General features: G+C 36.0%; 1 protein-coding gene across 2 annotated transcripts; it reads right to left on the bottom strand.

The window, feature by feature from the left end:
- On the bottom strand, positions 1 to 25610 carry calm3a (calmodulin 3a (phosphorylase kinase, delta)). Of its 2 annotated transcripts, XM_056473432.1 has the most exons (6): positions 25458 to 25610; positions 15995 to 16025; positions 13679 to 13822; positions 13060 to 13166; positions 4218 to 4353; positions 1 to 1580 (listed from the first exon to the last, which is right to left on the bottom strand). In XM_056473432.1, the coding sequence occupies exons 1-6, from the start codon at positions 25458 to 25460 to the stop codon at positions 1552 to 1554; spliced, it is 450 nt and encodes a 149-aa protein (XP_056329407.1). In that variant the 5' UTR covers positions 25461 to 25610; the 3' UTR covers positions 1 to 1551. The 2 variants fall into 2 exon arrangements, with proteins under 2 accessions (XP_056329407.1, XP_056329406.1); XM_056473431.1 differs by lacking the exon at positions 25458 to 25610 and having other exon boundaries at positions 15995 to 16031.
- Positions 25611 to 26135: the final 525 nt, after the last annotated feature.

Below are 26135 nucleotides of genomic sequence, written 5' to 3'. Positions count from 1 at the left end.
TATGCATAAACATATACATATATTTTATTGGAAAACACCGATACATATTTCACATATTATCCATACAGATTTCACATGTCCAGTATTCTCCGTCTGGCTGCTCACTTTCTAACCCTGCCATCACAAAACCGGCATTAACAGAGTAAGATATGCTACGTGAAGCTCTTCCACGGGAGTAATACAGTTTGGCTAGAAAAAAAGAGAAATAAATAACCCAATTATTAGACCAATGACAAGCCCTTCATAGTCTTACTAGCAACATAATTGGAGACGTTGTCTGTTCGCCCCCTCGAAAATCACCCACGGGTTTCACCGTTTATCGTCATCTTGTAAGCAAAGCGCAAATGAAAATTTTTCGAAGCACTTGACAAGAAATTGTGACAAACCCACGAGAGCAAGAGACAAATGAGCCATAAAAGCAGCAGAAGCAGCAGCAGCAGTTTCCTCTTTTGTGGTTTACTGTATAATCTACACCAAAGTGCAAATATATATAGATATAGAGATATTTGTGTGTATATTCATAGATTGATAACATACTTCTTAATTGACAACAAGATCTCTTGCAACAAAGTTGATGCTTTACGAGTATTTATGGCACGTTTCAAGACCATGGATCAAACAAAAGTCACAGACCTAACTAGAACAATAGGCGATGCAAAGCTTACCAGACGTTAATATTGGAGAACGGTACATTTTGAAAGCATAACACTGAGAGCATTGTGATTATCTATGCAACTATGTATTTATACAGTAATGCTATTCCGTCACGTTTCCATTCTGCTGTACATACTTTGCATCTCGACGCTCACACAAAGTTTGAAGTCATCAGACCACATTAAAATAAAGGTTTAAGCCAGCCAACAGAAACCACTGGCAACCAAGTACATGCCTTATAGCCCATAAAGACACTCTTTTAAGTCGTACGCCGCCATTTTACAGAGTATGAGTATGACGTCAGGTTTTTACAATATGTACGTCTTCAGAAACATCCGGTTTTTGTTCCGTTTGGAGCCTTAAAAAGGAGAAGGCAATACGCAAATGCATGACTTCACCACAGGGGTCACACGCAATTGTTTTTGCTCACTTTATATTGAAGGCAGCACTGTGACCCTGGACTATTTACCACAATGTTTTAGCATTATCAATATTATAGGTTTATTATTTTAATGTACTCTATTTTTGAGTGATGAAAGAACACTCATGAAAGGAGATGTTCTCTGCGTTTAAAACGCTGCGTGGACTTCAACTCGTGTGCGACTAAAGTTCTGTCCTCAAAATGTTTGTCAGGTCTGGAGACGTTTGCTCCAAAAGGGCTCATGCAGTTATGCTTGGTCCATTCACTTCTGCTGGGACGATTCTACTAGTATTTTTCCACAAATTGTTTCTAAAATTTGATATACTTTTTTTTTTTTTTGGTAAGAGATCACAGAATTTGACATTCTAATAACTCTCTGAAGTAAACTTTAGATTTTTTTTCTTTTTAAAGACAGAGTGATCTTAGTAGGACAAGCAATGTAAGAGAGAAAGAGAGATACAGAATAAGACAATTCTTCACTTTGCAGTCATCATTTGGACAAACTCTGTAAAGAGAGAAAAACAGATTCACAATAAGTCACAATAAACAGATCATCATGATGACAAATAAAAGTCACATTTATATACCTTTATACACACATTCACTGATAGGAATTTATTGGACAGTACCGTTACAGATTTTCAGTAGCTATTGGACAAGGGCTGAACAATATATCGTTTGAGCATCGATAATACAATTCTCGTTTATACAATAATGACCATTTTATTTTGCATTTGATAGTTCAATTTCTATATTTGAGTCCCCAGAAAACCATAAAGTGCTGTTTATGTCACTTTTATCTTTGCTCTGTCATATTTATATATGCTTGTATTTAATAAATTTTATGCAGATGCACTGCGTAGAATTTGACTTGATCACCCCAGTCGATAAATAAATAAGTGAGACCTTATTTGTATTTGTAAATTATTATATTAATAGTTATTAACATATTTGTATATACTTATTACTAATACTAATACTAATATACTATAAATATAAATATAAAATACTATAATATAAATATATTAAATTTGTAAAGAATATTTTCAGCCTTTACATGCATCATATGCAAGACCTACTGTAGTATTGTTTACTAAACAAGTAGTTCCAATTGATTAAATTTACATTTTAAACTTTAAATAAAAATTGTACGTTTTATTTTAATTATTTGTAAAAAGGGATAGTTCATCCAAAAATGAAAATTCTGTCATCGTCTTCTCGCCCGTAACTTTATCCAAACTAGGGCAGCACAATATTGGAAAAATTTGACATTGCGGTATTTTTTTTTTTCTCTCCGCAATAAATATTGCGATTATAAATACAATTTAAATTTGTTTAGTCTCCACTTTCCTTCCTAATCTGCAACTGCCTCTCTGGCTATACCACTAACTGTGCTCTCTCTCTCTCTCTCTCAAAAAAAAAAATAAATAAATAAATTTTTTACTAATGCTTTGCTTCTTAGACTTTACACACCTGAAACTTGTCTATAGCACTTGTTCACTGCTGCTCTAATAGTTGTGTGAATTGCTTCCTTGTCCTCATTTGTAAGTCGCTTTGGATAAAAGCGTCTGCTAAATGACTAAATGTAAATGTAAATGTAAATTTCACCAGGTGACTTAATTCACCAGGTGAGTCATTCATTTGGACTGGAATGATTTTGTAGGGGATTGAAATATAAATATATTTTATGTAATTTATTATTTACATATGATTAACAAACTACAGTCATAAACAATGCAGCAAATATTAAAGTGAAATAAACAGTGCTTTAACAAATAAGTATTCAATTTCTTTATGTGCTATTAAAATGCTTTAAAACTCTCTTCACAGTCCTCAAAAACACATGCAAATGAGAAACGTTCACTCAATTAGGGTTAAGTTCGGTTTCTCCACAAATCTCATGTGTTTTGACCTGCGGTTTCTGGTCAACTATAATCATGACTCAACATTGGATATCTTACGATGTGACTATTGCGGACACGTTGCGATATCGGTGCTGAAACGATATATTGTGCAGCCCTAATCCAAACCTGTCTGAGCTTCTTTCTTCTTTGAACACAATGGAAGACACATTTTGAAAATGCTGAAAGCTGTAAGTATTGACTTAAAGACTACGGAAGTCAATGGTTACAGGTTTCAGGACTTTTCTAAATAACTTTTGTGTTCAACAGAAGAATCCCAAAGATTTAGAACCATTTCAGGCTGAGTAAACAGTAAACAAATGATAATTTTTGGGTGAGGTTTCCCTTTAATTTTTCAGCTCCTATAGTCTCAAAATCATTAGTGTGCAGATTCTTTTAAATATTAGACACAGAAACAACAAAACAAATCTATAGATTTTGTCTGGTATGCACAACCATGTCGTTTATTGTATTATTTTCACATGAACTGGATTAATTTAAAAAATAAAAGTATTCAAGTATCACTTAAACACAGATGTGTATGGCAAACTATACATTAAATTTCAAATTTATGGTCACTAAGGTCTCATATCTGATTAAAAGTACACAAAATAACTAATAGGGTAAAACAGTATTACAATTTAAAATAACCACTTTCCATTGCCAGTAAAAATAATTTTAATTCATTCTCCTGTTGACAAAAATGAGTTTCCGCCTCATCACCCTACTCTTCAATGTGACATAATGCTTCACAAATCATTTAAATATGATGATTTGATGCTAAAGAAATATTTATTACTACAACTATCAATGTCGAAAACAACTGTGCTGCTTAAAGCTTTAGTGAAAACCAGGAAACATATTTCATGATTATTTGATGAACAGACTGAGTTCAAGTTTAATATTTAAAAGGTATAAGATTCAAAACAGCATTGGAAATAAAGATGCAAGCCTGACACTTGCCTAGCAAACACCACTAATTATCAGGTACAAGTCCCTGCTATTTTTAGACTTATCACCCTGGCACTGCATTTCATTACACCATCATATTCAAGACCTGATGTGTTGAACATTCAATGCAGGTGTAAAGAATGAATCTCAACCCAATTTCTCTGGAGGGCCAATTAAAAAACAAATTAAAACACGAACACCATCTAATCTCACTCCTGAAATAAGTACAAAACTGACTCAAGTTTGCATGAATGTGACGTTGGTTAAATACGAATAAATATCCATCTCACCTTCGTAGTTGACCTGACCGTCTCCGTCAATATCTGCCTCTCGGATCATCTCGTCCACTTCCTCATCCGTCAACTTCTCGCCCAGGTTGGTCATGACGTGACGGAGCTCAGCTGCACTGATGTAGCCGTTTCCATCCTGAGAAACAGAGAATATAAAAAGAAAATGGTCTCTAACCATAAACGTCATGTTGATTTCTTGAATGAACTGGATAAAAAAAAAATAAAAATAAAAAAAAAAGATAAAAGCATCTTCTTAAGACTGGGACACACCAAGCTGAAAGCAAATAACTAGGACAGATGAAACTCAACAGTGTTGTCACCTCATGACTGAACCAAAGAGCTGTCCGTGAACACATCAAATGAAACAGGCGTGTAAACAAAGCAGCGTTTTTCACCGTAAGTGACACTCACCATAGAGGAATTCACTCCTGCAAATATGTCTGTAATACTTATTAATTGGCATTTAAAAATACTAATATTGTGTAAAAAAGGGACAGCAAAGACTGTACTCCTTGCAGAAATGAAGATCATTCAATGTAGATAAATCACTGATGCTCATTTTTTAGTTCTTACATTCAGTCACTGTTCTTTTTTTCTTTGCTTTGTTAGTTCAGTTCTCTAAATGTGAAAAACAACAGTTGTTTAAAGAAGACCCACCCTTTACAGACCTAATTTGTCCTATATTGACTGTTATGCCATCATAAATGAAAATAACCCATCGAAAAGGCTTTAAGACCAAGCAAATTCCTCTGTTGGCTGAGTATTCTGTGCAGCTTTTCAGTTTTGGCCAATGCAAACCAATATTCTTATTTTACTATCTGGCGCAAGTGAACTTTTATTCTAAATCTTGGACCTTATGCTTAAAACAAAAAAATGAGCAATAAAAAGGTGTGAAGCATCAAAAGTGGACCATATTGAAACTACTTATTTGGCTATTGTTGTTATCCATGAATTTTCAAATGTACATTTTTTACAAGAGAGGCTAGAAAAATTGTGAAGCTCTACAATATTATTTTTATTATTACTACTACTACTACTACTATTATGTTTTTTTTGTTTGTTTGTTTTTTTTTAAATGGTCAAGTGGAACTGAGGAAAGTTGAATTTGCTAGCCTGTTTGTTATTTGCCTAATAAATGTTATTTGTTATTTGCTAAATTTTGAAATTTAAAACTTTAATAGATTCCTATGTTTTTCTAATTATTCATGATGTAACACATATGTATTTAAAAAAAAGTATTTTTTCACATTTCTTTATTATAAATCTTTATGAAATATTTTTGGTATATCAAAATGTGTGGTTATGATGGCCATCCGACAAAAAATAGTGCTTAAAAGGTCACTAAAATGGGTAAATAACTTCAAAAAGGTCCTCTTTTTGAGAAAAAAGAACCACCCCTTTTTACCAGGCTGGTTACAGGTCTGTATACCATAGACAAGTTTTGGGTAAAGCTCAGAATATTCAGTCAGATGATTCCCATCCTATGCATCTTCTCCATTCTTGTACTTGATACAAAACATCTATTAATAAAACCAATCAGTTCAAACTTTCATTTATCCCCTCAGCAGTAAAGTTTTTCAATTAAGAGTAGATTTGTATTGTTCAGTGTGTTTTGTGCATTTTGTGTGATATGCTTGTATGCTACAATCAAAGTGCCTTCGGGAAATTAATAAAAACTAACTGAACTGATTATTCAATAATCCATATCAATTGCAAATATTTGAGAAATGTAGGGAAATTACAGCTGGACACTTTCGGTTCTTTCTTGACTTGAATTGTTTACTTGCTACATCACTTCACTACTCGTTCATTAAAAAAAAATAATGAAATTGAACATTTGTGCCTGTTAATGGTACAGCATCTACTGAAAAGTAGTGCAGTCCCAAGATGCCTACAACAGCCTGTTCATACCATGGACGTGCACACAATATTGGCGATACTGGTAAATGCACACATGGTCAAGTGGGTCCAAGCAGACACAAAAGAAAATCTAGTCTCTGCATACAGTCCTATTGTGAACATTAAGATAACCTGTAAGTTTAAAAAAAAAAGTGCATCAAAAACAAGGTATTCCTACTTCACAGTGATGTACTAGAACATACAAATGATGAAAATCGTAGCTGCCATCCACATCTTTTTCCATTCACTTGCTTCGCACTTGCTCATAAGCCACGTAACACTGACTTGTTTATTTCAAAAGTACTCACTGAGTGTTCCTGCGAAACTGCTGTAGAATGTGATGTAATCAAAGAAATCTGAACAAAACTGCATTTGCAATCGGATCACAGCCGATATACTGTACACCAAGCCTATGGTAGAGCTACACGATTAATCGAAAAAAGATCACAATCTCGATTCGACTACCTAGACTATCTTAATCCAGCATTTCTGCGATTCTGCCAGTCATATTTTCAAGTTCAGGAGAGAAGCAAAGACGGCTGCATAAGTCTTCACATTGTTTTACATATGTTGCTTAGCGACATGGACACCTCCAAATGGTGTTGAAAGAGTCACATACTGTATTTACAGTATAAGGTACAATTCACCCGAAAATGTCATTTCTGCCTTCTTGTAATGTCCGCGAAAACACACGTGAACTGTTACCACAGAGAGGGCAGGCAGGCGCGCGCCCTACTTATTGATAGATGCGTGCGTGTCTACTTTAGGGAACAGAACCTGCATAGGCTGTGAATAACAATATTAGGTAATTAGGTAATAATATTAATATTAGCCTACTGATATTAATTACGTCTACAGAACTGTGAGAAATTCACGATCTTGATTTTAGGCAAAAAACAAAAGCCATTTTAGCCAGAATCGTGTAGCTCTAGCCTATGGTCAGTTGGGCAATGTCAAGCTGTCTGTGGGAGCTCACAGAATTCAGAATACAAGATCGGAGGCCTCAGAGAGAGAGAGAGCTTTGATTGGCTGATCAGCTACAAATCAGAGTACAAGCACAAATACTGAACTGAGGAGAACAAGCAAAAGCCACTAGTCAGGAGGGAAGACAAAGAAGCTAGCTGCCATTTCATCACATTTTTCCAATATTTGTAAGCCATATGGATTTTAGGGTGATTTCACACCTGAAGATCGTAACAATGGAATGATAGAAAGTACTGAACTACTGAAATGTATTTAATACTTTAAAAAGCTTTTTGGTGATGGTAGCTTGAAGATGCCTCTCATATGGAGAATGAAGTCATGCATTGCTCAGGTGTGAGTTTTTCATAGACTTCAACAGACTGTAAAAATCTTGATGGTTCTATGGGTTTTGTCTATCAAATCTGATCTTTATTTTTGTATCTTCTATTGGATTCAAATCAGGTGATTGGCTGGGCCATTCCAAAAAAATGATGACGAAAAAATGGTGACGTGTTGAACACTTATTTCGCCCACTGTACTGTATATCAGAAGTCGCATAAACCAAAATTTTTATGATTATTTTGATTTATTTTAATAGTTGCTAGAAAGCATGTTCTCACTTTCGTAATTGACATGAATCCCACAATTACCAGTATGAATGATATCTTTCCTTGCTCATTCTCTCTTCTCATAGCCATACTGTATATATACACCATTACATAACCATAATACGCAGTAATATAGCCTGGTTTGTTAGTTAATTGGATCGTATTGGATCGATTTTGTTTCAACCAAGCTGAGACCACCTTTTTCAGGTGATCTCGGACTGACCGTTTTGGCACAGATCCAAGCGCCAGGTTCTCAAACCTACATCTAGCTGTTAAAGTGCCCTTACATACCTTTGCATGAGCGAATCGTTCTGTGAAATGGTAGGTAAATTAAACACAGCTTTGTTTATAGGTGTGTATGTGTGCTGCACTAGTTCTGGTTTCCATTTGTTGAATGACAATACAAATACTGCAACCTGCAGGTATAGAAAATACATCCTCTTACACAGGCGCAGAACATATGAAGAGTTTAGATACAAAAACCTAGAAATGCCGTCTGCAATTTTCCTCTAAATTGAGTATTTTTATCAGTCCCCTGGGTGTACATTCAGAAATATCACTTTTATGGCAAAGAATAAGTCCTTTTCCTGGTCTTGAAAGTAAAATACCACAACATAAACAAAGGAGGCTGAGAAAAACGTCCATTTTTCATGGAAATTTCATACGCACTTAGAGGTTTTTGCATCTGAACTCTTCATATGTTCTCGTTTCAGTCAGCGGTCATCCACTTGGTGTGTTCATGCACCATGCAAGCTTTTTGGCCAGACGCAGTGGAATACTAGGGGTGTGATGGTAACCGCATCACCGCCATACCGCCATAATGAGATGTCAACCGCGGTGATGTGGTTATTACCGTCATTACCGCCCATTTTAGTTTATTTTTATTTTTTTGCTTGTGAATCTTTTAGGATTGTATAGAAAAACAGAATAAACTAAATAAAAGGCCTGCCCTAAGTTTTTTCCACTTAAATTACAAATTTAGATTACAAAACGAAAACACTGAATCCTTTTTAATAACCAGCATAGGCTGTTTTTATTTTAAGCTTATTTTAATAAAGCAGACCTACTAACTCAAATCAATCGCTCCACAGAAAATAAGCATTTTTAACGCACCGCTGTAATTTCTATATCCCAATCCCTTTATCAACATGTTTAATACAAGTTTATGATTTATCATACAAGAATATGATTTTACCTCAGCGCTGCACTTTTCTCCTTCACCCTCGCGCTGAGTTCAGGTGACGGAGTGTTGTGAAGTAGTTAAACTCTGCTCAGTTTAACTTACAGTGTCAAACTGGCACAGGAATATCAGTATATTAATATAGGCTTTGCTAAAAGGCTGGTCAAATGTGGGTCTTTTTTTACAGAAGCTATAAACAGACGACCACGGTGATGAGTCAACAATCGCATATATTTGACTTATTTAAAGTAGGCTATAGGCTATAGCATATAATAATTGTGTGTAAAGAAGTTTATTAAAAATGTAGCTAATATATCACAGGGGTTTGTGTAGCAGCAATTACAGTGGAGCATTAATTAAATCCTTTTTTTCGTGGAGCGAAACAAACACTGCACAGTTGTGTAGCGGATGGAGACGCACAAAAATATACAATTCATATATTTTCGTCGGAAGAAAAATATTCTTTAAACGAATTTTGTTTTGTACAATTTGTATCTTAGTTTTTGTCGGTCAGTTATTTACAAAATAAACAAGAATAACTAATAACCTTTGAGGTGAAGCGATGTGCCTCAGGGTCCGCTATATGCCGCGGCCAAAACACAAACTGGTCTGTTAAATACAATCGTAATATAAGTGAAATATTCAGTTTCGAATATGGAATCTTTGTTAACTTTATGATCAAAATTAAAAGAGCAGCCTATACTAACACTCTTTATGGCAAACATCCATTGATCGGTCAGTTTCGCTTTAGTTTAATCAAAGCGTTTGAACTTTTTGATAATTTAGGCAAAGTCTGCATAACCAATGATTGAACTTATCCACCTGCGACCCACCCATAATTAAACATCATGTAGGCGAGCTGGCTTTTTGATTACCTGAACCGTGTATTAACGGCTGCACCAGCATAACCGGAGATCTGAGTTTTAATAGCAGCACCAGCAGATATAAGAGAGTTTGTTTCATAACAGCGTTTTATGCTTCTTAAATATCCAATATTAAGAGAGTGACTCCATAAGGTACATAACCTGAGCACACTTGATTATTGCTTTAATGTTTAAAGTCATGGACACATCTCACAGCGCAAAGTAACTTGTCCTTTAAAATGTCCATGCTTAATATGTCATTGATGAGGTCTATCTATTGACCGATCAATGGATGTTTGTCATAAAGAGTGATAATACAGGCTGCTCTTTTAATTTTGATCATGCAGTTAACAAAGATTCCATATTCGAAACTGAATATTTCACTTATATTACGATTGTATTTAACAGACCAGTTTGTGTTTTGGCCGCGGCATATAGCGGACCCTGAGGCACATCGCTTCACCTCAAAGGTTATTAGTTATTCTTATTTATTTTGTAAATAACTGACCGACAAAAACTAAGATACAAATTGTACAAAACTAAATTCGTTTAAAGAATATTTTTCTTCCGACGAAAATATATGAATTGTATATTTTTGTGCGTCTCCATCCGCTACACAACTGTGCAGTGTTTGTTTCGCTCCACGAAAAAAAGGATTTAATTAATGCTCCACTGTAATTGCTACACAAACCCCTGTGATATATTAGCTACATTTTTAATAAACTTCTTTACACACAATTATTATATGCTATAGCCTATAGCCTACTTTAAATAAGTCAAATATATGCGATTGTTGACTCATCACCGGGGTCGCAGCACATGCGTCTGTTTATAGCTTCTGTAAAAAAAGACCCACATTTGACCAGCCTTTTAGCAAAGCCTATATTGATATACTGATATTCCTGTGCCAGTTTGACACTGTAAATTAAACTGAGGAGAGTTTAACTACTTCACAACACTCCGTCACCTGAACTCGCGAGGGTGAAGGAGAAAAATGCAGCGCTGAGGTAAAATCATATTCTCAAGTCATAATATTTAAAATAATGACTTGTATTAAACATGTTGATAAAGGGACTGGGATATAGAAATTACAGCGGTGCGTTAAAAATGCTTATATATATATATATATATATATATATATATATATATATATATATATATATATATATATATATATATATATATATATATATATATATATATATATATATATATATACGTATATGTATGTATGTGTGTATATGTGCGCGGTTAACCGACATACCGCATGATTTCTTGCTTCATCACCGCGGTAACAGAAAATCCGTTACCGTCACAGCACTATGGAATACATGTACTGTTGTTCCACAAATCTTTAAAAAAAAAAAATTTTTAAATAAAGGATTTGAGGGCAGCTGGTTTGGAATCCTAAAAATATGGGCACATGCCCTGTAGTACTGAGTCAGCTTAAAGCTGTGCATCTTTGGAAGCAGAATAGTGTGTGAAGTTACATAAAAATATTGTGCACCCCACCAGACAGAAATGAGATCATGTGTGCTCAAAGCTAGAACTTCTGGCAGCATTGTGATGTCATCTTTGTCACGCGCACCCAAGAAAACTTGCAACTGTGTCCAGTATAAGTCAGTATTCAGACTACACCTACTGTATCTATTAAACAATGGTCAACAACTGATAGAAACTCAAAGATGTTCAACAGTCAAAGGAAAGCTTGCAGTTTTCAGTCTCAAAACTTGCTAAATTCTGTATCTCTTCCACTGACAGCAAGTTTCTTTCCACTACCACCCACAACTTTTACACATTGTCCTGCTCCGGCTGCAAGATTGTGTGATCTACACAGATTTTTCATTCCTGTGCAGTGAGATCCTTTCTCTGGTGTCACAGACTGTTTCTTACAAATATCACACACATTACTTACCCACAAACCACCAAAAATATTCTAAACTTAAATAGATTGCTTTTACTGTATATGGTAGGGCTGAATATGGTAGACTGACAACAGAATACAACCATTCATAATTCTAAAGTTGAATTATTATGTTTGAGACATATGCTTGCCATTTGTTATTGACAACATTATTAGACCATTTTTTTCCACTGGTAAAATGAGGCATTTGTCTTTGTGAGATTACTTCTTGCATTATATTCAGCATTAGATAGGCTAGAGTAGTTATACTGACACTATTAAACCTTTATTTTCATGCACAACACTTGAAATGCTCGAAATGAAAGAAAAAAACAGATCAAATTCTTGTCGTAACCGTAACTCCAAAATGCGATATGATCATTTAAATAATGTGTGCGATTTCGGTTTCACTTTCACTGCTGAGTGCAGTTTACCTCAGATCTTGAAAATAAAATATTTGAAATTGAACTTTTTTATCTTAATAGATTATAAACCTTGCCATTTCGTGAGTGAGTGCATATTCTGTGCTTCTGAATGGCTGTATTTAAATTTCTGTCATGTTTCGTCTGGTGCAAACAGCCAAATTGCTCATCACGAAGTGTGTTTTTAGGTCACACGGTTGCAATGTAACCCGCTCACTTAATGTTTACGTTTGTAATACATCATTTGCTAAATAATAACCTCATGTGGAACTGAATCCTCGTCTCATTTTGGAGTCTGCTACTGTACACCTGAGGTCGCATTTCGGTCACGGATGCATGCTTTTAGAGCCTTTCTGAATGATTGATTGAAATATGCTGTTTTCCACCAAGGCAACCCGGGGTGCTGAAATATAATTGGCTAAACTGGCATTGAGTGGGTTAAAATGACCAAAACAAAGACAGCGTTCCAGCACAGAAAACACATTTTCAAAGCAGAATATCTGACTTCAGCATTGTTTTTCAGATAAATAAGAATGTCCACTTAGCATGTTTCTTAAATATCTGCAAACATATTATGGTATTTTTATGCTTTAGAAAAGTCAAAAACTTTTTTAACCCTTTTTCAATTCATTTCAGTTTATTTTTGGTAGTTATACCTGTTAAAAATGCTGTATGTAGCACCTTTAACAGGTATAACTACCAAAAATAAACTGAAATAAATTGAAAGGGTAAAAAAAAAAAAAAAAAAAAAAAAGTAAACAGCTTTCAAATCTATTACTCAGCGGCTTGTCTGGTTGACTGATTATTTGAGGAAGCCTTTAATATTTTGACTGGTTTTCGGTTAACTTGGTCCTTTAAAAAAATCTGTTTAACAATGTTGTGTTACTTACAAGTTGCCCTTGCATATTCAATAAGATCATTTATGATTAATTATCTTTCATAAATCAGTACTTCATCTGGTTTCATGTTCACGGCAGCTGCTGTAACCGGTGACATGTCCTCACCTTGTCAAAGACTCTGAAAGCTTCTCGGATTTCCTCTTCACTGTCTGTGTCCTTCATTTTTCTCGCCATCATGGTTAGGAACTCTGGGAAGTCTATAGTTCCATTGCCTACGAGCAAACAAAACCATATGATCACAATTTACCACAATATTGTATGGAAAATCAACTTCATTTATTATATCTTTTCACCAGTGCTCCAGGCAATACTTTTCAATATATTCAAAGATTCAATGTCATGAACTGATTTTAAGATTTTTCACTGGATTTGCCATTCTAGAATCCAGAGACCTAAACAAATCCTTTTCCAGCTTGTAGCCAATCAGAATAAATTTTTTGACAGCTCTTGCCATTTTAGTGTGTAATATGGTGGACCATAAAAAACTAAACATTTTGGACTGACAGGGCAATCCTCAACAAATGTAAGATTCCCTTCTGAGAAAGTCATCTAACACCAGTTTGATCGAGGATAGAGTGTCCAATTCATATTATGTAGGGTCAATATCCTGCAAAATTAGCTCCAAAACACTATACTGTGAAGTTTCTAGTGATCCAAAGACCTTAATTTAGTGGGTCTATATCTAGGGCAGCACATTGCTGTGGATAGAAAGCATCGATCTTACCATCAGCGTCGACCTCGTTGATCATGTCCTGCAGCTCAGCTTCAGTCGGGTTCTGACCCAATGAGCGCATCACTGTGCCCAGCTCTTTGGTGGTGATGGTGCCATCGCCATCTTTGTCGAACAGTGAGAAGGCCTCCTTGAACTCTGTTTTGAAGTACAGAACATGTAGTATTACGGCTAGCAACACTAGCATTTTGTTTCACAATTGTACTGTTTTTGAAAATATCGAGTCAATGACTTAATGATTTATTAATGAAGAAATCACTACATTTCTAATTAAATCAGCCACTTGGAAAAAATCTCTGGGGTTGATGATTCAATGAATCACTTATTAAGACAGGAACAAAGTGGCAGCATAAAATGTATTTTATTGAATCAACATCACACACTACTAGGTAAAACTTTTTACAGAAACTAGGAGTGGCAATAGATTTAAACAAATTATAATTCAAAACGTTTCAAAAAGTAAATTGTTCTAAGAGTTTATACTCTTTATTATGAATGTATATGCATAGTGCAATTTCATTATAAACAGACATTACAGAAACTCCAATGATCTTTTTAAGATCTTTCAAATTCCCATGACTTTTCAGGTCTGGATATCACTCTTAATTCTCTCACATGTCCAAGTGTTCCCAATATAATGGAAACCTTGTATTAAGTTACAAATTACAAATGTTATTATAATTAAAATGACACAGATTGTCAGTTTTTGGCTCACAAGCTTTTTTATTTTAAATTGCACTTCATTCGTTTTGACACAATTTAAGGCATTTTGTGCAACTTTTGAAATGACCAAGCATCCTTAGAGGGTCTGAGCTCCTGAATCGAGAACAACAACACAAGACAGATTTTCAGCAAATGTTTCTCAACACTAAATCTCAAGCAAATTTAGATTTAGAATTAGTTTGTCACTCCTTCAAAACTTGTTGTTTGGTGTTGCCAAGTGAATTACTTGGACTTTAATTACAAACCAGTTTAGTAGTAAAACACCTTTTACTATACAAGCTGTTCTAGGCATGGTATTTGAATTTATTGTAGTAGGATTAACCCAACCATCTCGTTTTTGTCTTGTAATTAAATGTCTTCCAGTATGTACACGGATGATGTTTTAGAGAAGACAAACTTATAACTTATTACCTCTAAGTTGTACGGTTTGGTAAAGTACAGTATAGTAGAGTACAGTAGTGTGCATTTATGTTCATTTCTACTATCAGTAGTAAAAAAAAAAAAAAACTTGCAGTTCAAGGAAAGCAATAGGGGGGGGAAACCTGCAATTGTTAAAATTTTTAATAAACCAATAAATAAACAAAAAAAAAAATGGAGGCGGCTGTCCCTCATGACTGACTACCGCATAACTGATAGGCCTACACTATAAAAATTGCTGGGTACATCACAATGGATTTGTGTTGGGGCAACATGAAGGAATAACATTAATCTATTAGTTGTTTACAAATTTAAGTGGGTTGAACATAAAACAATTAAGGGTAACACTTTATTTTGATGGTCCATTTGAGTATTAGTAGATTGCCTGCTTAATATATGTTGATATGCTTCTTGAACAAACATTTAACTGACTGTAAGAATCTTTGCAAGTACGTCAACTTACACATACCCTAACCCCAACCTAACAGTCTACTTATAATCTAATGAGAATAAGTTAGCATGTAGATGCAATGTAACTTAAATTCAACAAATGGCCCATCAAAAAAAAGTGACCCAATTAAGTTGTCCCCCCAAAAAACGAAAGAGTTGTGTTGTTTCAGCTCATTTTAAATAAGTAGTTTAAACAAACAAACTGAGCCCTTTCTCGTCTTCCTCTGTCATCACTCCTTTTTTACTTCCGCTCCTCTGTGGGACTCGAGACAGGTGGTGCACACAGGTGATGCTCATCAGCACTAGTCACTGGTCTCACTCTAAACTAGATTCACTGTTGAACACAATTGGTTTACAGAGAATTGTCACTTGAGTGTACAACAACCCAGGGGAACGACAACTTAGGAAACATCATTTTTACGCCATTATTCACCCAAGACCTGACTCCAAAATAAAAAAAATGATGCACAGCAATGAATCTTGGTCAACCAGAGCTAAAAAAAGATTGTGTTTGTCAAGCAAGAGGGCTTCTTTCTGTCATACACCATGATTAAGATTGTTGTAACCACTTAAGGCTACTGTTGGCAGTGGAAATACAAGCCTGATCTGGGTGACCCATACTGAATTTTACTGTACTGTACTAAACCATACCGTTCAGTGAAAAGAAGGCATCAGTGACCTTAGTGACCATTTTGAAGTAGGCCGTCAGAGTTCACTCACCAGCAATCTGTTCCTCAGTCAGCTGATCTGCCTGCATTGGTAAAGAGAAGGAGAGAAAGAAAAAGTCAGTCAGCTCAGTTTCACATCAGTCCAAAACAGTAGACAAGCTCCAGTTTTACAGCACTCACACACACATACTACACACACCTCTGACTAAATGAGTATAATGAAGGACATGCACAAAAATACTCCTTTAAAAATATCCACGGCAGTTATAATTAGACAGTGCCACTTAGGGGGTCATCAATGCGACACACTTAAATGAATGCGCTTCTCTATGACACAGAGTTCATTATTCAATTATTAAAGAGGAGAAGATTTATCTGTGCACGTGATTCATTGGGAGTGATTCATCCGTCTCTTTTCTGAGAGCTGGCACCAGAACATGCATTCAAAGGCGGGTGATTCATAAAGCTGGGAGCTTAAAAAGGGAAGGGTGTAAAATGATCTAAAGAACACAGCGGACATGAGTCTGACTCATCCGCATATGAGTCAATGACTTTCGCTCACATACGTTTGGCTCACCATTTGTGAAATGAAACAGATGATATATAAATGGTCACCCCAACAACACAGCAAGATATGTGCGTACAGATATAGATTAAAGGTTATCAAATTTGGTAAAGTAAAAACTAAACAAGAAATCTAAACTACACGCACTGAACATGATATGAATGGCACTTGCCCTCATTAGTGTGAATGTTGCTTCATCATTCCCCAAAAAAACTAACATACTGTGAAAGATACTGTGTGTTAAAATTCAAGTAATCCAGTTTATTCTTCATTGACTACACAATTCATGGATTTGCACCTCTAAATGTGTAAAGTCTAAACCTCCCTGGCACATTCAAAACAATCGTTTGTTCAACTCAATTCCATCCATTACTAATGTTAGGGGCGATGCTATTACACCTGTCAATTTGAGCCAGAAAGTCCAATTGGACCAAATCAAGATTGTTACAAATCACACTGAACGTGGCCACATTACATTACATTACTTCTTTGATTACACCAAACATAATTTGTCCCCCTTATTTTATCTATGCTTATTTTGAACTTAATATGAATGTGGGACTCTTATTTTGAAAACAGGAGAAGCAGATAAACTAAAGCCCACCATGCCAAGCCTTTACATTGTTTTCTATATGTATGTAAACAACTCGGACAAAGGGCAAATGGTAGTTCAAAGAAAACAAGATTTCGTTTTGTATTATTTTGAGTCATTTGGGATGCAGTGACACTCAGGCAAATCTATTGTTGAACAGCCACTTTTGACGCTCATATACTGTGTTCAAACCTGACGTGGAACTCACAAATAAATCACTATTTTTGTGTAAAAATAGACGCGTGAATAATTTTGAGTTTACTCGCTTCATTCGCCGTCAAATTCACTTCACAATAGACGTGGATTAGCAACATGGGCAGGGCTTCAGTCTGCCCGGTGACTCTAGCATCATTGCTAAATGGTTAACATGGATTTTATTGAGATAATAGCTGTGCTTTATGTGCTTTAGGAAGGCTGAAAAACAGCATAGATTAGTTTAGTGCCGTATCTAAGTCCGCTAGATCCTTTCAGAGGTGCACCCAGCTTTGTTAGTTCATCAACTTCTCCAGAAACTGTACCTGGATGATGGAGGCTTTCATCGGTGCTTCAGACTGAGCCGTGGCCAGTTTGATTAACTGTTGTCCGGTGTCGGCAAGAGGATTTCCCCTCGGCACTAACAGGCACTAGCGTCATAATTACTCCCCTAAAAGAGCAAGGCACCACTTGGATAACGCAATGCGAAAGTCTGCTGAAGTTCAGGTTTTCCTACTCGATCGATTTGAGCGACTTGCGCAATAGGTGGTTAATAGGCGAATATCGCTGTAGGATGTCTATTCGTATCTTTCCATTGACTTAACATGTAAATCACTCGCATTTGATCCTTCATATACGTCTGTTGTAAACGCAGTTTTAAAGTCATTATGCTACATCATGTATTAGAGGCCGATCACAACGAACATGCTTTTTGCGTTAAGCCGCCTTTTTTGAGTGGTTTACTAACAGCTGTGTACATTTTGCGCGCTGCATATGCATCCTGCGCACCTCGCGTTTTTCTCCTTGCACGCTGAAGTGTGCTCGCAATTGAAAAAAGTAAATTCAGATGCGATTCACATAATGCACTTTTTCTGCTCTGTTTCCTCTCCAATCAAATGAAAGCAAAGGCGGGGTTTCCATTGAGGTGCCTGCAGTGTTTGTGTTGTCAAGACAACAACGGAAACTTTTGAAGATAGAGGAGAGACTTCTGGTTGCTGTTTTGAGTTACCCAGTGCTGCATGACTCACAAATCTTGAATATCACAATATTAAATATTAAAAATATATTATTCACAACAGCAACATTCTCGCACATTCCCCAGCTAATTCAGTGGTTGCCTAGCAACATAAAAAGCACACCACGCTTCTTTTTTCTAGTCAACAGAAAAGGCAGTGTGGTGCGCCTCACGTTCGGTGTGAGCAGCCCTTTAGGAGGTTTTCTGAAGGTGGCAGCTGATGTGCAACAAGGGGTTTGCCTCTTTAATAAACTGTGACAGTTCGTGAAAAGTAAGAATGAGTAAAAAATATATGAAACAGTCCCTTAAAAGTGACATTGTGTCTTCAGTTTCGTGCTCAACTGAACTGCTCTCTAGACCACCTCTTTCAACTTTTTTTTATTGTGGGTCTGCATAGTTCGGTTGACCAATTGACTAGTAAGACTATATATATATATTCTCATGATTCTGTAGATGTAAAATAAAGTTTAATATGGTAAAATGGTAAAACAACAATTATATTATGTGTAGGTCTACTGTTAGTCTAATGTTGAATTTTTATGTTTGACACATGCTTGCAATCAGTCATTGACAACATTATTAGACCATTTTTTTTCTACTGGTAAAATCAAACATTTGTCATTATCAGATTCCCTCCTGCATTACATTCAACATTATATAGGCTACAGTAGTTATACTGACACTGTTAAACATTTATTTTCATTTACAACACTCTGTGTTCGCTATCAAAGAAAAACATCTTACGTGCTGGTCGTAATCATAACTCTAAAATGCGATATGATTATTTAAATGATGTTGGTGCTTTCGGTTTCATTTTAATGCTAATTGCGGTTAATACCTCCCGCGCAGCTCCCAAACAATCACTCTGTGCCCCAAACAGAATGTCATTTACAACTGTATCACCTGTTATTCACAGCCTAAGCAGGTTCTGTTCACTAAAGTAGACGCGCGCGCGTCTATCATTAAGTAGGGCTCACACCCGCCCTCTCTGTGGTAACAGCTCAGTCATCAGCTCATGTCACATGTTTTCGCGGACGCGAAGACAGAAATTACATTTTTGGGTAATTATACCTTATGAATACAGTATGTAACTCTTTCAACACCATTTGGAGATGTCCATGTTGCTAAGCAACGTATATAAAACAATGTGAAGACTTATGCAGCCGCCTTTGCTTCTCTCCTGAACTTAAAAATATGACTGGCAGAATCGTATAAATGCTGAATTAGGATCGCGTAGGGGGTCGAATCGAGATCTCGATCTTTTTTCGATTAATCGTGCGGCTCTAATTTTTATATATATATATATATATATATATATATATATATATATATATATATACACACACACACACATATATACACACACTGTATATAAACTAGGGCTGTGCAATTAATCGAAAATTCGGTTTCGATTTCAGCTTCTAACGATTATGAAAAAACATTAATTGAGATAAAATAATTATTTCATCATACACCGCCCCCTTTCTAGTTGTCCACATTTTTTGTTTTTTGTTCATTTTTCAGTTCCACGTGAAAATGACTAAAAGCATGTACTGTAAAGTAACTTTTGCAGCATAGGATGCGCATCATTCAAACACACACATCTAAAGTCATCTTAATGTGAGCGCTTTAATAGTCAACTACATGCAAATTTTTTTCAAAATGCGGTGTTTAGCGATTATTCATATTAACCCTCACTTATGTAATAAACAAAGTTGAGAATCAAAAGACACTTGAAAGTGAAACCATTAATCAAACAGTGCGCAATATTCCTGCTATCACTCACTGCTCTTGACTGAAGGACTTTTGTAGCTGTAATTAAAGTTTTTTCCTTACAGTGAAGATGTTTAAACCAGTTTGTTTTATATTTTTATTCTATTGTATTTATCTCCCTTTCCTTATTTACAGGGAGGAAATAAACTGTATATATACAGTTGAAGTCAGAATTATTAGCCCTCCTGAATTATAAGCCCCCCGTTTCCCCCAATTTCTGTATAATGAAAACTTTTTTTTCAACCCATTTCTAAACATAACAGATTTAATAACTCTAATAACTGATTTATTTTATCTTTGCTATGATGACAGCACATAATATTTTACTAGATATTTTTCAAGATACTAGTTTTCAGATTAAAGTTTGATTCAAAGGCTTGATTAGGGTAATAAGGTAATTATAGTAGTTTCTTCTGCAGACTATCAAAAAAATATAGATTGACCTTAAAATAGGTTTAAAAATATTTAAACCTGCTATTATTCTAGCCAAAATAAAACAAATAAGCCCTTCTCCAGAAGAAAAAAATATTATAGAGAATACTGTGAAAAAAATTATTGCTCTGTTAAATATCATTTGGGAATTTTTATTTTTTTTTTAATTCACAGGGGGGCTAATAATTTTGACTTCAACAGTAATCATTTTGAGTAATCGTGATTACAATTAAGACCAAAATAATCGTGATTATGATTTTTCCCATAATAGAGCAGCCCTAATATATATATATATATATATATATATATATATATATATATATATATATATATATATATATATATATATATATATATATATATATATATATATATATATATATATATATATATATATAAATTAAAGCATAAACGTGCTTTTGCTATTCTGTGCTCAGCCTCAGAGACTAGCACAACATGCATGTGTAAAATCATCTTTTAACTGAAGGTGCATGCCTAAATGGGCAAACTAATGCAAAAATGTGTCAAAATGTGACACGTAGTGACACGTAGGCAAGTGAAAATGAAACCATAAAGTCAGACCAGTGTGGCTCTTGAAGGGACAGTGTTTGCTTGCTATGTTTATTAATCATATAAAAAAAGACAAGAATAAAATCCCTCACTGCTCCTGACTTAAGGACTTGTGTAGCTTTAATAAGCAAATCAACTTTAATTCTTAAAGTGATGATGCTTAAAGCATTGTTGGATTCATTTGCATATTTTATATTCTATTGTTCTATTTTTTTATTCATTCATTTGCTTTTCGGCTTAGTTCCTTTATTATTCTAGGGTGGCCACAGCAGAATAAACCGCTGACGTGTCCATCATTTGTTTTACGTAGCGTATAGCCTTCCAGCTGCAACCCAACACTGGGAAACACCCATACGCACTACAGCCTATTTAGCTTATCTATAGCGCATGTCTTTGGACTGTGGGGAAAACCGAAGCACCCAGAGGAAACGCACAGCAACACGGGGAGAACATGCAAACTCCACATAGAAATGCCAACTGACCCAGCCGGGGCTTGAACCAGCGACCATCTTGCGGTGAGGCGATTATGCCTCCATGACACCCTCTTTTTTTATTCTTTTTACATCATTTTGAGAACAAAATCTTTGTTTATGTTGTCCCATTCTGCTTCGGCAATGAGAATTGTGAAATTTCATAAAATTTTGGTCATATGGTCAATTTAATGATGACCATACTGATGACCATTTTAAATAATCGTAACTACAATTTTGACCAAAATAATCTTATGATTTATCACATAATCGAGCAGTATTATAATACTAGTTGCCCTCACCTTTTATCTATTATGTATTAAAATGGTGATATACAGTATGGGGAATAAAGTAATTAAAATGTAATATATCTTTGGTGAGGATGACATGGTGGCTCAGTGGTTAGCACTGTCGCCTTACAGCAAGAAGGTCAGTGGCATGTTCTCCCCATGTTCACGTGGGTCTCCTTCGGGTGCTCCGGTTTCCCCCACAGTCTAAAGACATGCGGTACGGGTGAATTGAATAAACTAAATTGGCCATAGGCTAGAAATGCATCCGTTGTGTAAAACATATGATAGAAAATTTGGCGATTCATTCCGCTGTGGTGACCCCTGATGAATAAAGGGACTAAGCCGAAGGAAAATTATTTCATTTTAGTTTGACTTAACATTTTATAAAATGGTGACGCAGTGGCGCGGTAGGTAGTGCTGTCGCCTCACAGCAAGAAGGTCGCTGGTTCGAGCCTCGGCTGGGTCAATTGGTGTTTCTGGGTGGAGTTTGCATTTTCTTCCTGCGTTCGCGTGGGTTTCCTCCAGATGCTCCGGTTTCCCCCACAGTTTAAAGACATTCGGTACAGGTGAATTGGGTAGGCTAAATTGTCCGTAGTGCATGTGTGTGAATGAGTGTGTATGGATGTTTCCCAGAGATGGGTTGCAGCTGGAAGGGCATCCGCTGCGTAAAACATGTGCTGAAAAAGTTGGCGGTTCATTCCGCTGTGGGGAGCCCAGATTAATAAAGGGACTAAGCCGAAAAGAAAATTAATTTTATAAAATATGATAGCGAAAACACCTTTTTATAATTTTACCTTATTTTACAAGATGACTAACTATAAGTTCAGACAATGGCAACAATTATGTTTTTTTGTTTTTTGTAGATTCTAAAAGTTTTGTTGTACATACATGCATTGTTTCAGGAAATGTCTTCCTCCAGACAATAAAACAGTGTAATACCTATGCCACACCAATATGCGGCGCTGTAAACAAATACATACAAAGCTGCAGGATGCACAACAATCCCAGGAGAATGCAGGGAGCATGTGCATAAAGTCCTTCGGGTGTACCGAGTACAGATATAAACCGGACACAGTGGATTTAAAAATATCTGATGCGTGTTAATTAATGCGTTTCCACTGGTCATCTATTTAATACAGCATCACCAGGTTTTGATGTAATAGCACTAATACATTTAGCAGAGCCTGCAGCACAATCGCAGCTCTGTAATCTGTCATTGTTGTCGTTTCCAAAAAGTGGTGTTTTGCCGATCTACATGGCCATGCGAGAGGAAGCTTGTTGATTTTTTTCATGTAGCCTGTTATCTACAAAGTGGTGTCTTGTAGATGAAATGTCGAAATTATTTTAAACTTCTGTGGATTGACCTAAATCTTTTTCTATGTGGATGGTGACTAAAATGTCATAAGGTCCAACTTTCAAAAAAAATCTTTTATAAATGAATATTTAACTTCATATTGCAAAATGCACTACTGTTCAAAGTTTGGGATTTTGTAATGTTTTTTAAAGAAAATCTCATGCTCAACAAGGCTAATCTGCTTAAAGGGGTAGTAAAAAGTGTATTTTTAAGGCTTGGGGTGCAAAGCAATGTTTGCTCATGCTTCATTTCTTAAAAAGCATGTTATTTTTTCATATAGCTTACTTTAATTATATATTGCTACTCAGCTAACATGAAAATGACTATCATATTTCCTAGTTCCTACAAAAGGCCCACCCTCAAGAGGCATAGATTGGTCAGCTAACATGATATGAGGTGATTTGCAGATGTGCTCCACGTCACCAGGAAGCATCACACCTCTACTAGCACAAACTGTGCCTCTGCTGTGTAAATACAGACAGAAAATGAAGCTGAACGTTATGCCTGCTCTCTAAAATAAAATCTGAAGTAAATAAAGTTTGTTATTACAGATGTAGAACCCACGGAAAGCGGCCGCATAGAGAGACACTTTTGAGGGGTGTAAACAAAAACAATGGTCCTAACGTATTTCTTGTTTTACATTTTTAATTTCAAGAGATTCCATGAATCCATAAAGAGCCACATATTGATAAATAATGTTATGATTGCTGTTTTAACGTTAAGTAATGATTAAATTGCCTCATGTTACAGTTATGAAATAGGTTAGTTAAAAAGCAGGAGAACTATAAATCTGACCTCTGCTTAACTCGGTTCCTCATCTGTAAGACTATAATAAGTAATGTGTCACCCTCAGCAATACACAACACTAATAAAGCTGTTTGCCTTCGCATACAGCACTGATAAAATGAAATAAATCTATAACCCAAACTTTAAGCTAGTGGAGAGGTTTGTTGGCCCGCCATCAAGATGGTATCAGACAGACATGCCCTCCAGGATCAGCTGCACGGATGGTTAAATGGCTGGTTTGGATGCAGGCAGGCTCTGCTGCTGCTGGGTAACATATTCTGCGCTGCTTCTCAGGCCTGTTACCGCATTTCAATGACTGCAGCAATTACTGTGGATTAAGTGGAGCATGAGGGGACAAATGTTTGTCATGCAACAAGAGTCTCTCTGAGTTGCATTCCAATTTGATGAGCGAGTGTGAGTATGTGTGTGCGCGTGTGTCTGCACTGCAGATCCAGTGTCAGCGTGTTGCTGCACCAGCTATGATTTGGTTCAATGCAGGGGGAAAAGGGGGAGGGGGACATCCAGGATTCGTCACTGCAGTTCAACCTGCTGCAATATGCAACTTCACAGCCCACTCCATTCATATTTATGCCTTATACAGCTACACGATCGTCTGATGCTGAATTGCAGATTTTCTGTACCAGTGAGCAACAGCTACCCTACATGTTGCAACTTTGGCCCATGCAAATGCACCAGATGGAGAACCTCATATCTGCAGGACGTTTGCAAACTTTGCGAAGGCAAAGCAAGCTAAAATGCAGATTCTTCCAGAAATGAGGAACCTGAGCGCATACGCTTTGCTGGTGGTTATTTTTACACCACCACGCCCACACTTATCCTTCTGTTAAAGGCAATGAGCTCAGCCCATGTAAAATTAGCAGCCAGTCACTTGTTCACACACCGAGATGAGCAGAAACACTGCGTGAAGGCAACACGAATGATGCATTACATGCATAATAATATGCACATAGGAGACAGTGTTATGGACAGATACCATGCGTGTGGTGCATTTCATTACACATTTGTAACCTCTAGACGAGTTTGTGACAAAATAGCTTGTTTGTATTGAAGAATGTGTAACGTTAATAAACCTAATACAGAAACTGGTGCGCATGTGATTGACAGCCTTCAGTTTGCACGAGAGCGATAGAGTGAATGAGCTAAATGCATTCATATATCAATTTCTAAATCAATTTTAGTTGATGGAGATTAGTGTATGATTTTATCACACACATGTTGCTGTATTACATTTGATAGCGTTTACAGGCTAATTAACGCGGTGTTTAAATAAACATCGATAAATTTACACTTTCATTAATGAAACACACACTATGAATGCGTTTTACAGCTTGAAAAGAGGCAATTCTAAATGAGCAGTACAATTATTACTAGCTGTCAAACTGTCTGACAGGATGCTAAAGTGGCTAAACCGTTAGCTAGGAATAAAAACGGAGATAAAAGCCAGGTTGTACTTACCATCTTTAAACAAAGCTCGGTTGATATATGTGAGTAAAATCAGGAGGAAGAAGCTGTTTGTGTTTTAAAGGTTGACGAACATACGCAGGTTCTGCTCCTCTGTGTGTTTGTGTGTGTATGAGAGTGAGCGAGCCGCAGATTGAGGTGTAGTAATGCGCCGCCACCGCTGCGCTCTGGCCTCATTTACACTTTGTATCCATCCGCGCCTGCTCATCTCATTACCGCACACTTGCAGGATGTGTGGATGTGATGATGACACGTACTAATTCTCAGCTGAAGTTCCGTTTTGTTAATGCTACCAAATTTAAAATTTCATTTTATGAAGGTGCTTTTTTTTTTTTTTTTTACAGTTTTAAAGGCATATTATGTAATATATCCATAAAAATATCCAAAAACCAAGAACAGTGTTGCATATTTTGCTGAATCTACTTACATTATCCCAAATGTTTTGAAGAATGGTAAAATCCAAAGAAATATGCTATCTTAAGTAGTGGCACGGGACTTGTCATTTTGTACACCCTCAATTTCCGGTTTGATTTTAGTTAGAAAATGGTAAACACACCTTGGTATCTTATGTTGTATTAGACTGCATAGAGCAGCATTTTAGCATAAAAAATTATTTAATATGATAAATCATCACTACCACAGCACAAAACCAATGGATGCTATATGGAATGG

This window comes from Danio aesculapii, chromosome 15 (genome assembly GCF_903798145.1).
Source record: "Danio aesculapii chromosome 15, fDanAes4.1, whole genome shotgun sequence".
Classification (NCBI taxonomy): domain Eukaryota; kingdom Metazoa; phylum Chordata; class Actinopteri; order Cypriniformes; family Danionidae; genus Danio; species Danio aesculapii.
This window is presented reverse-complemented; position numbering and strand designations above follow the sequence as displayed.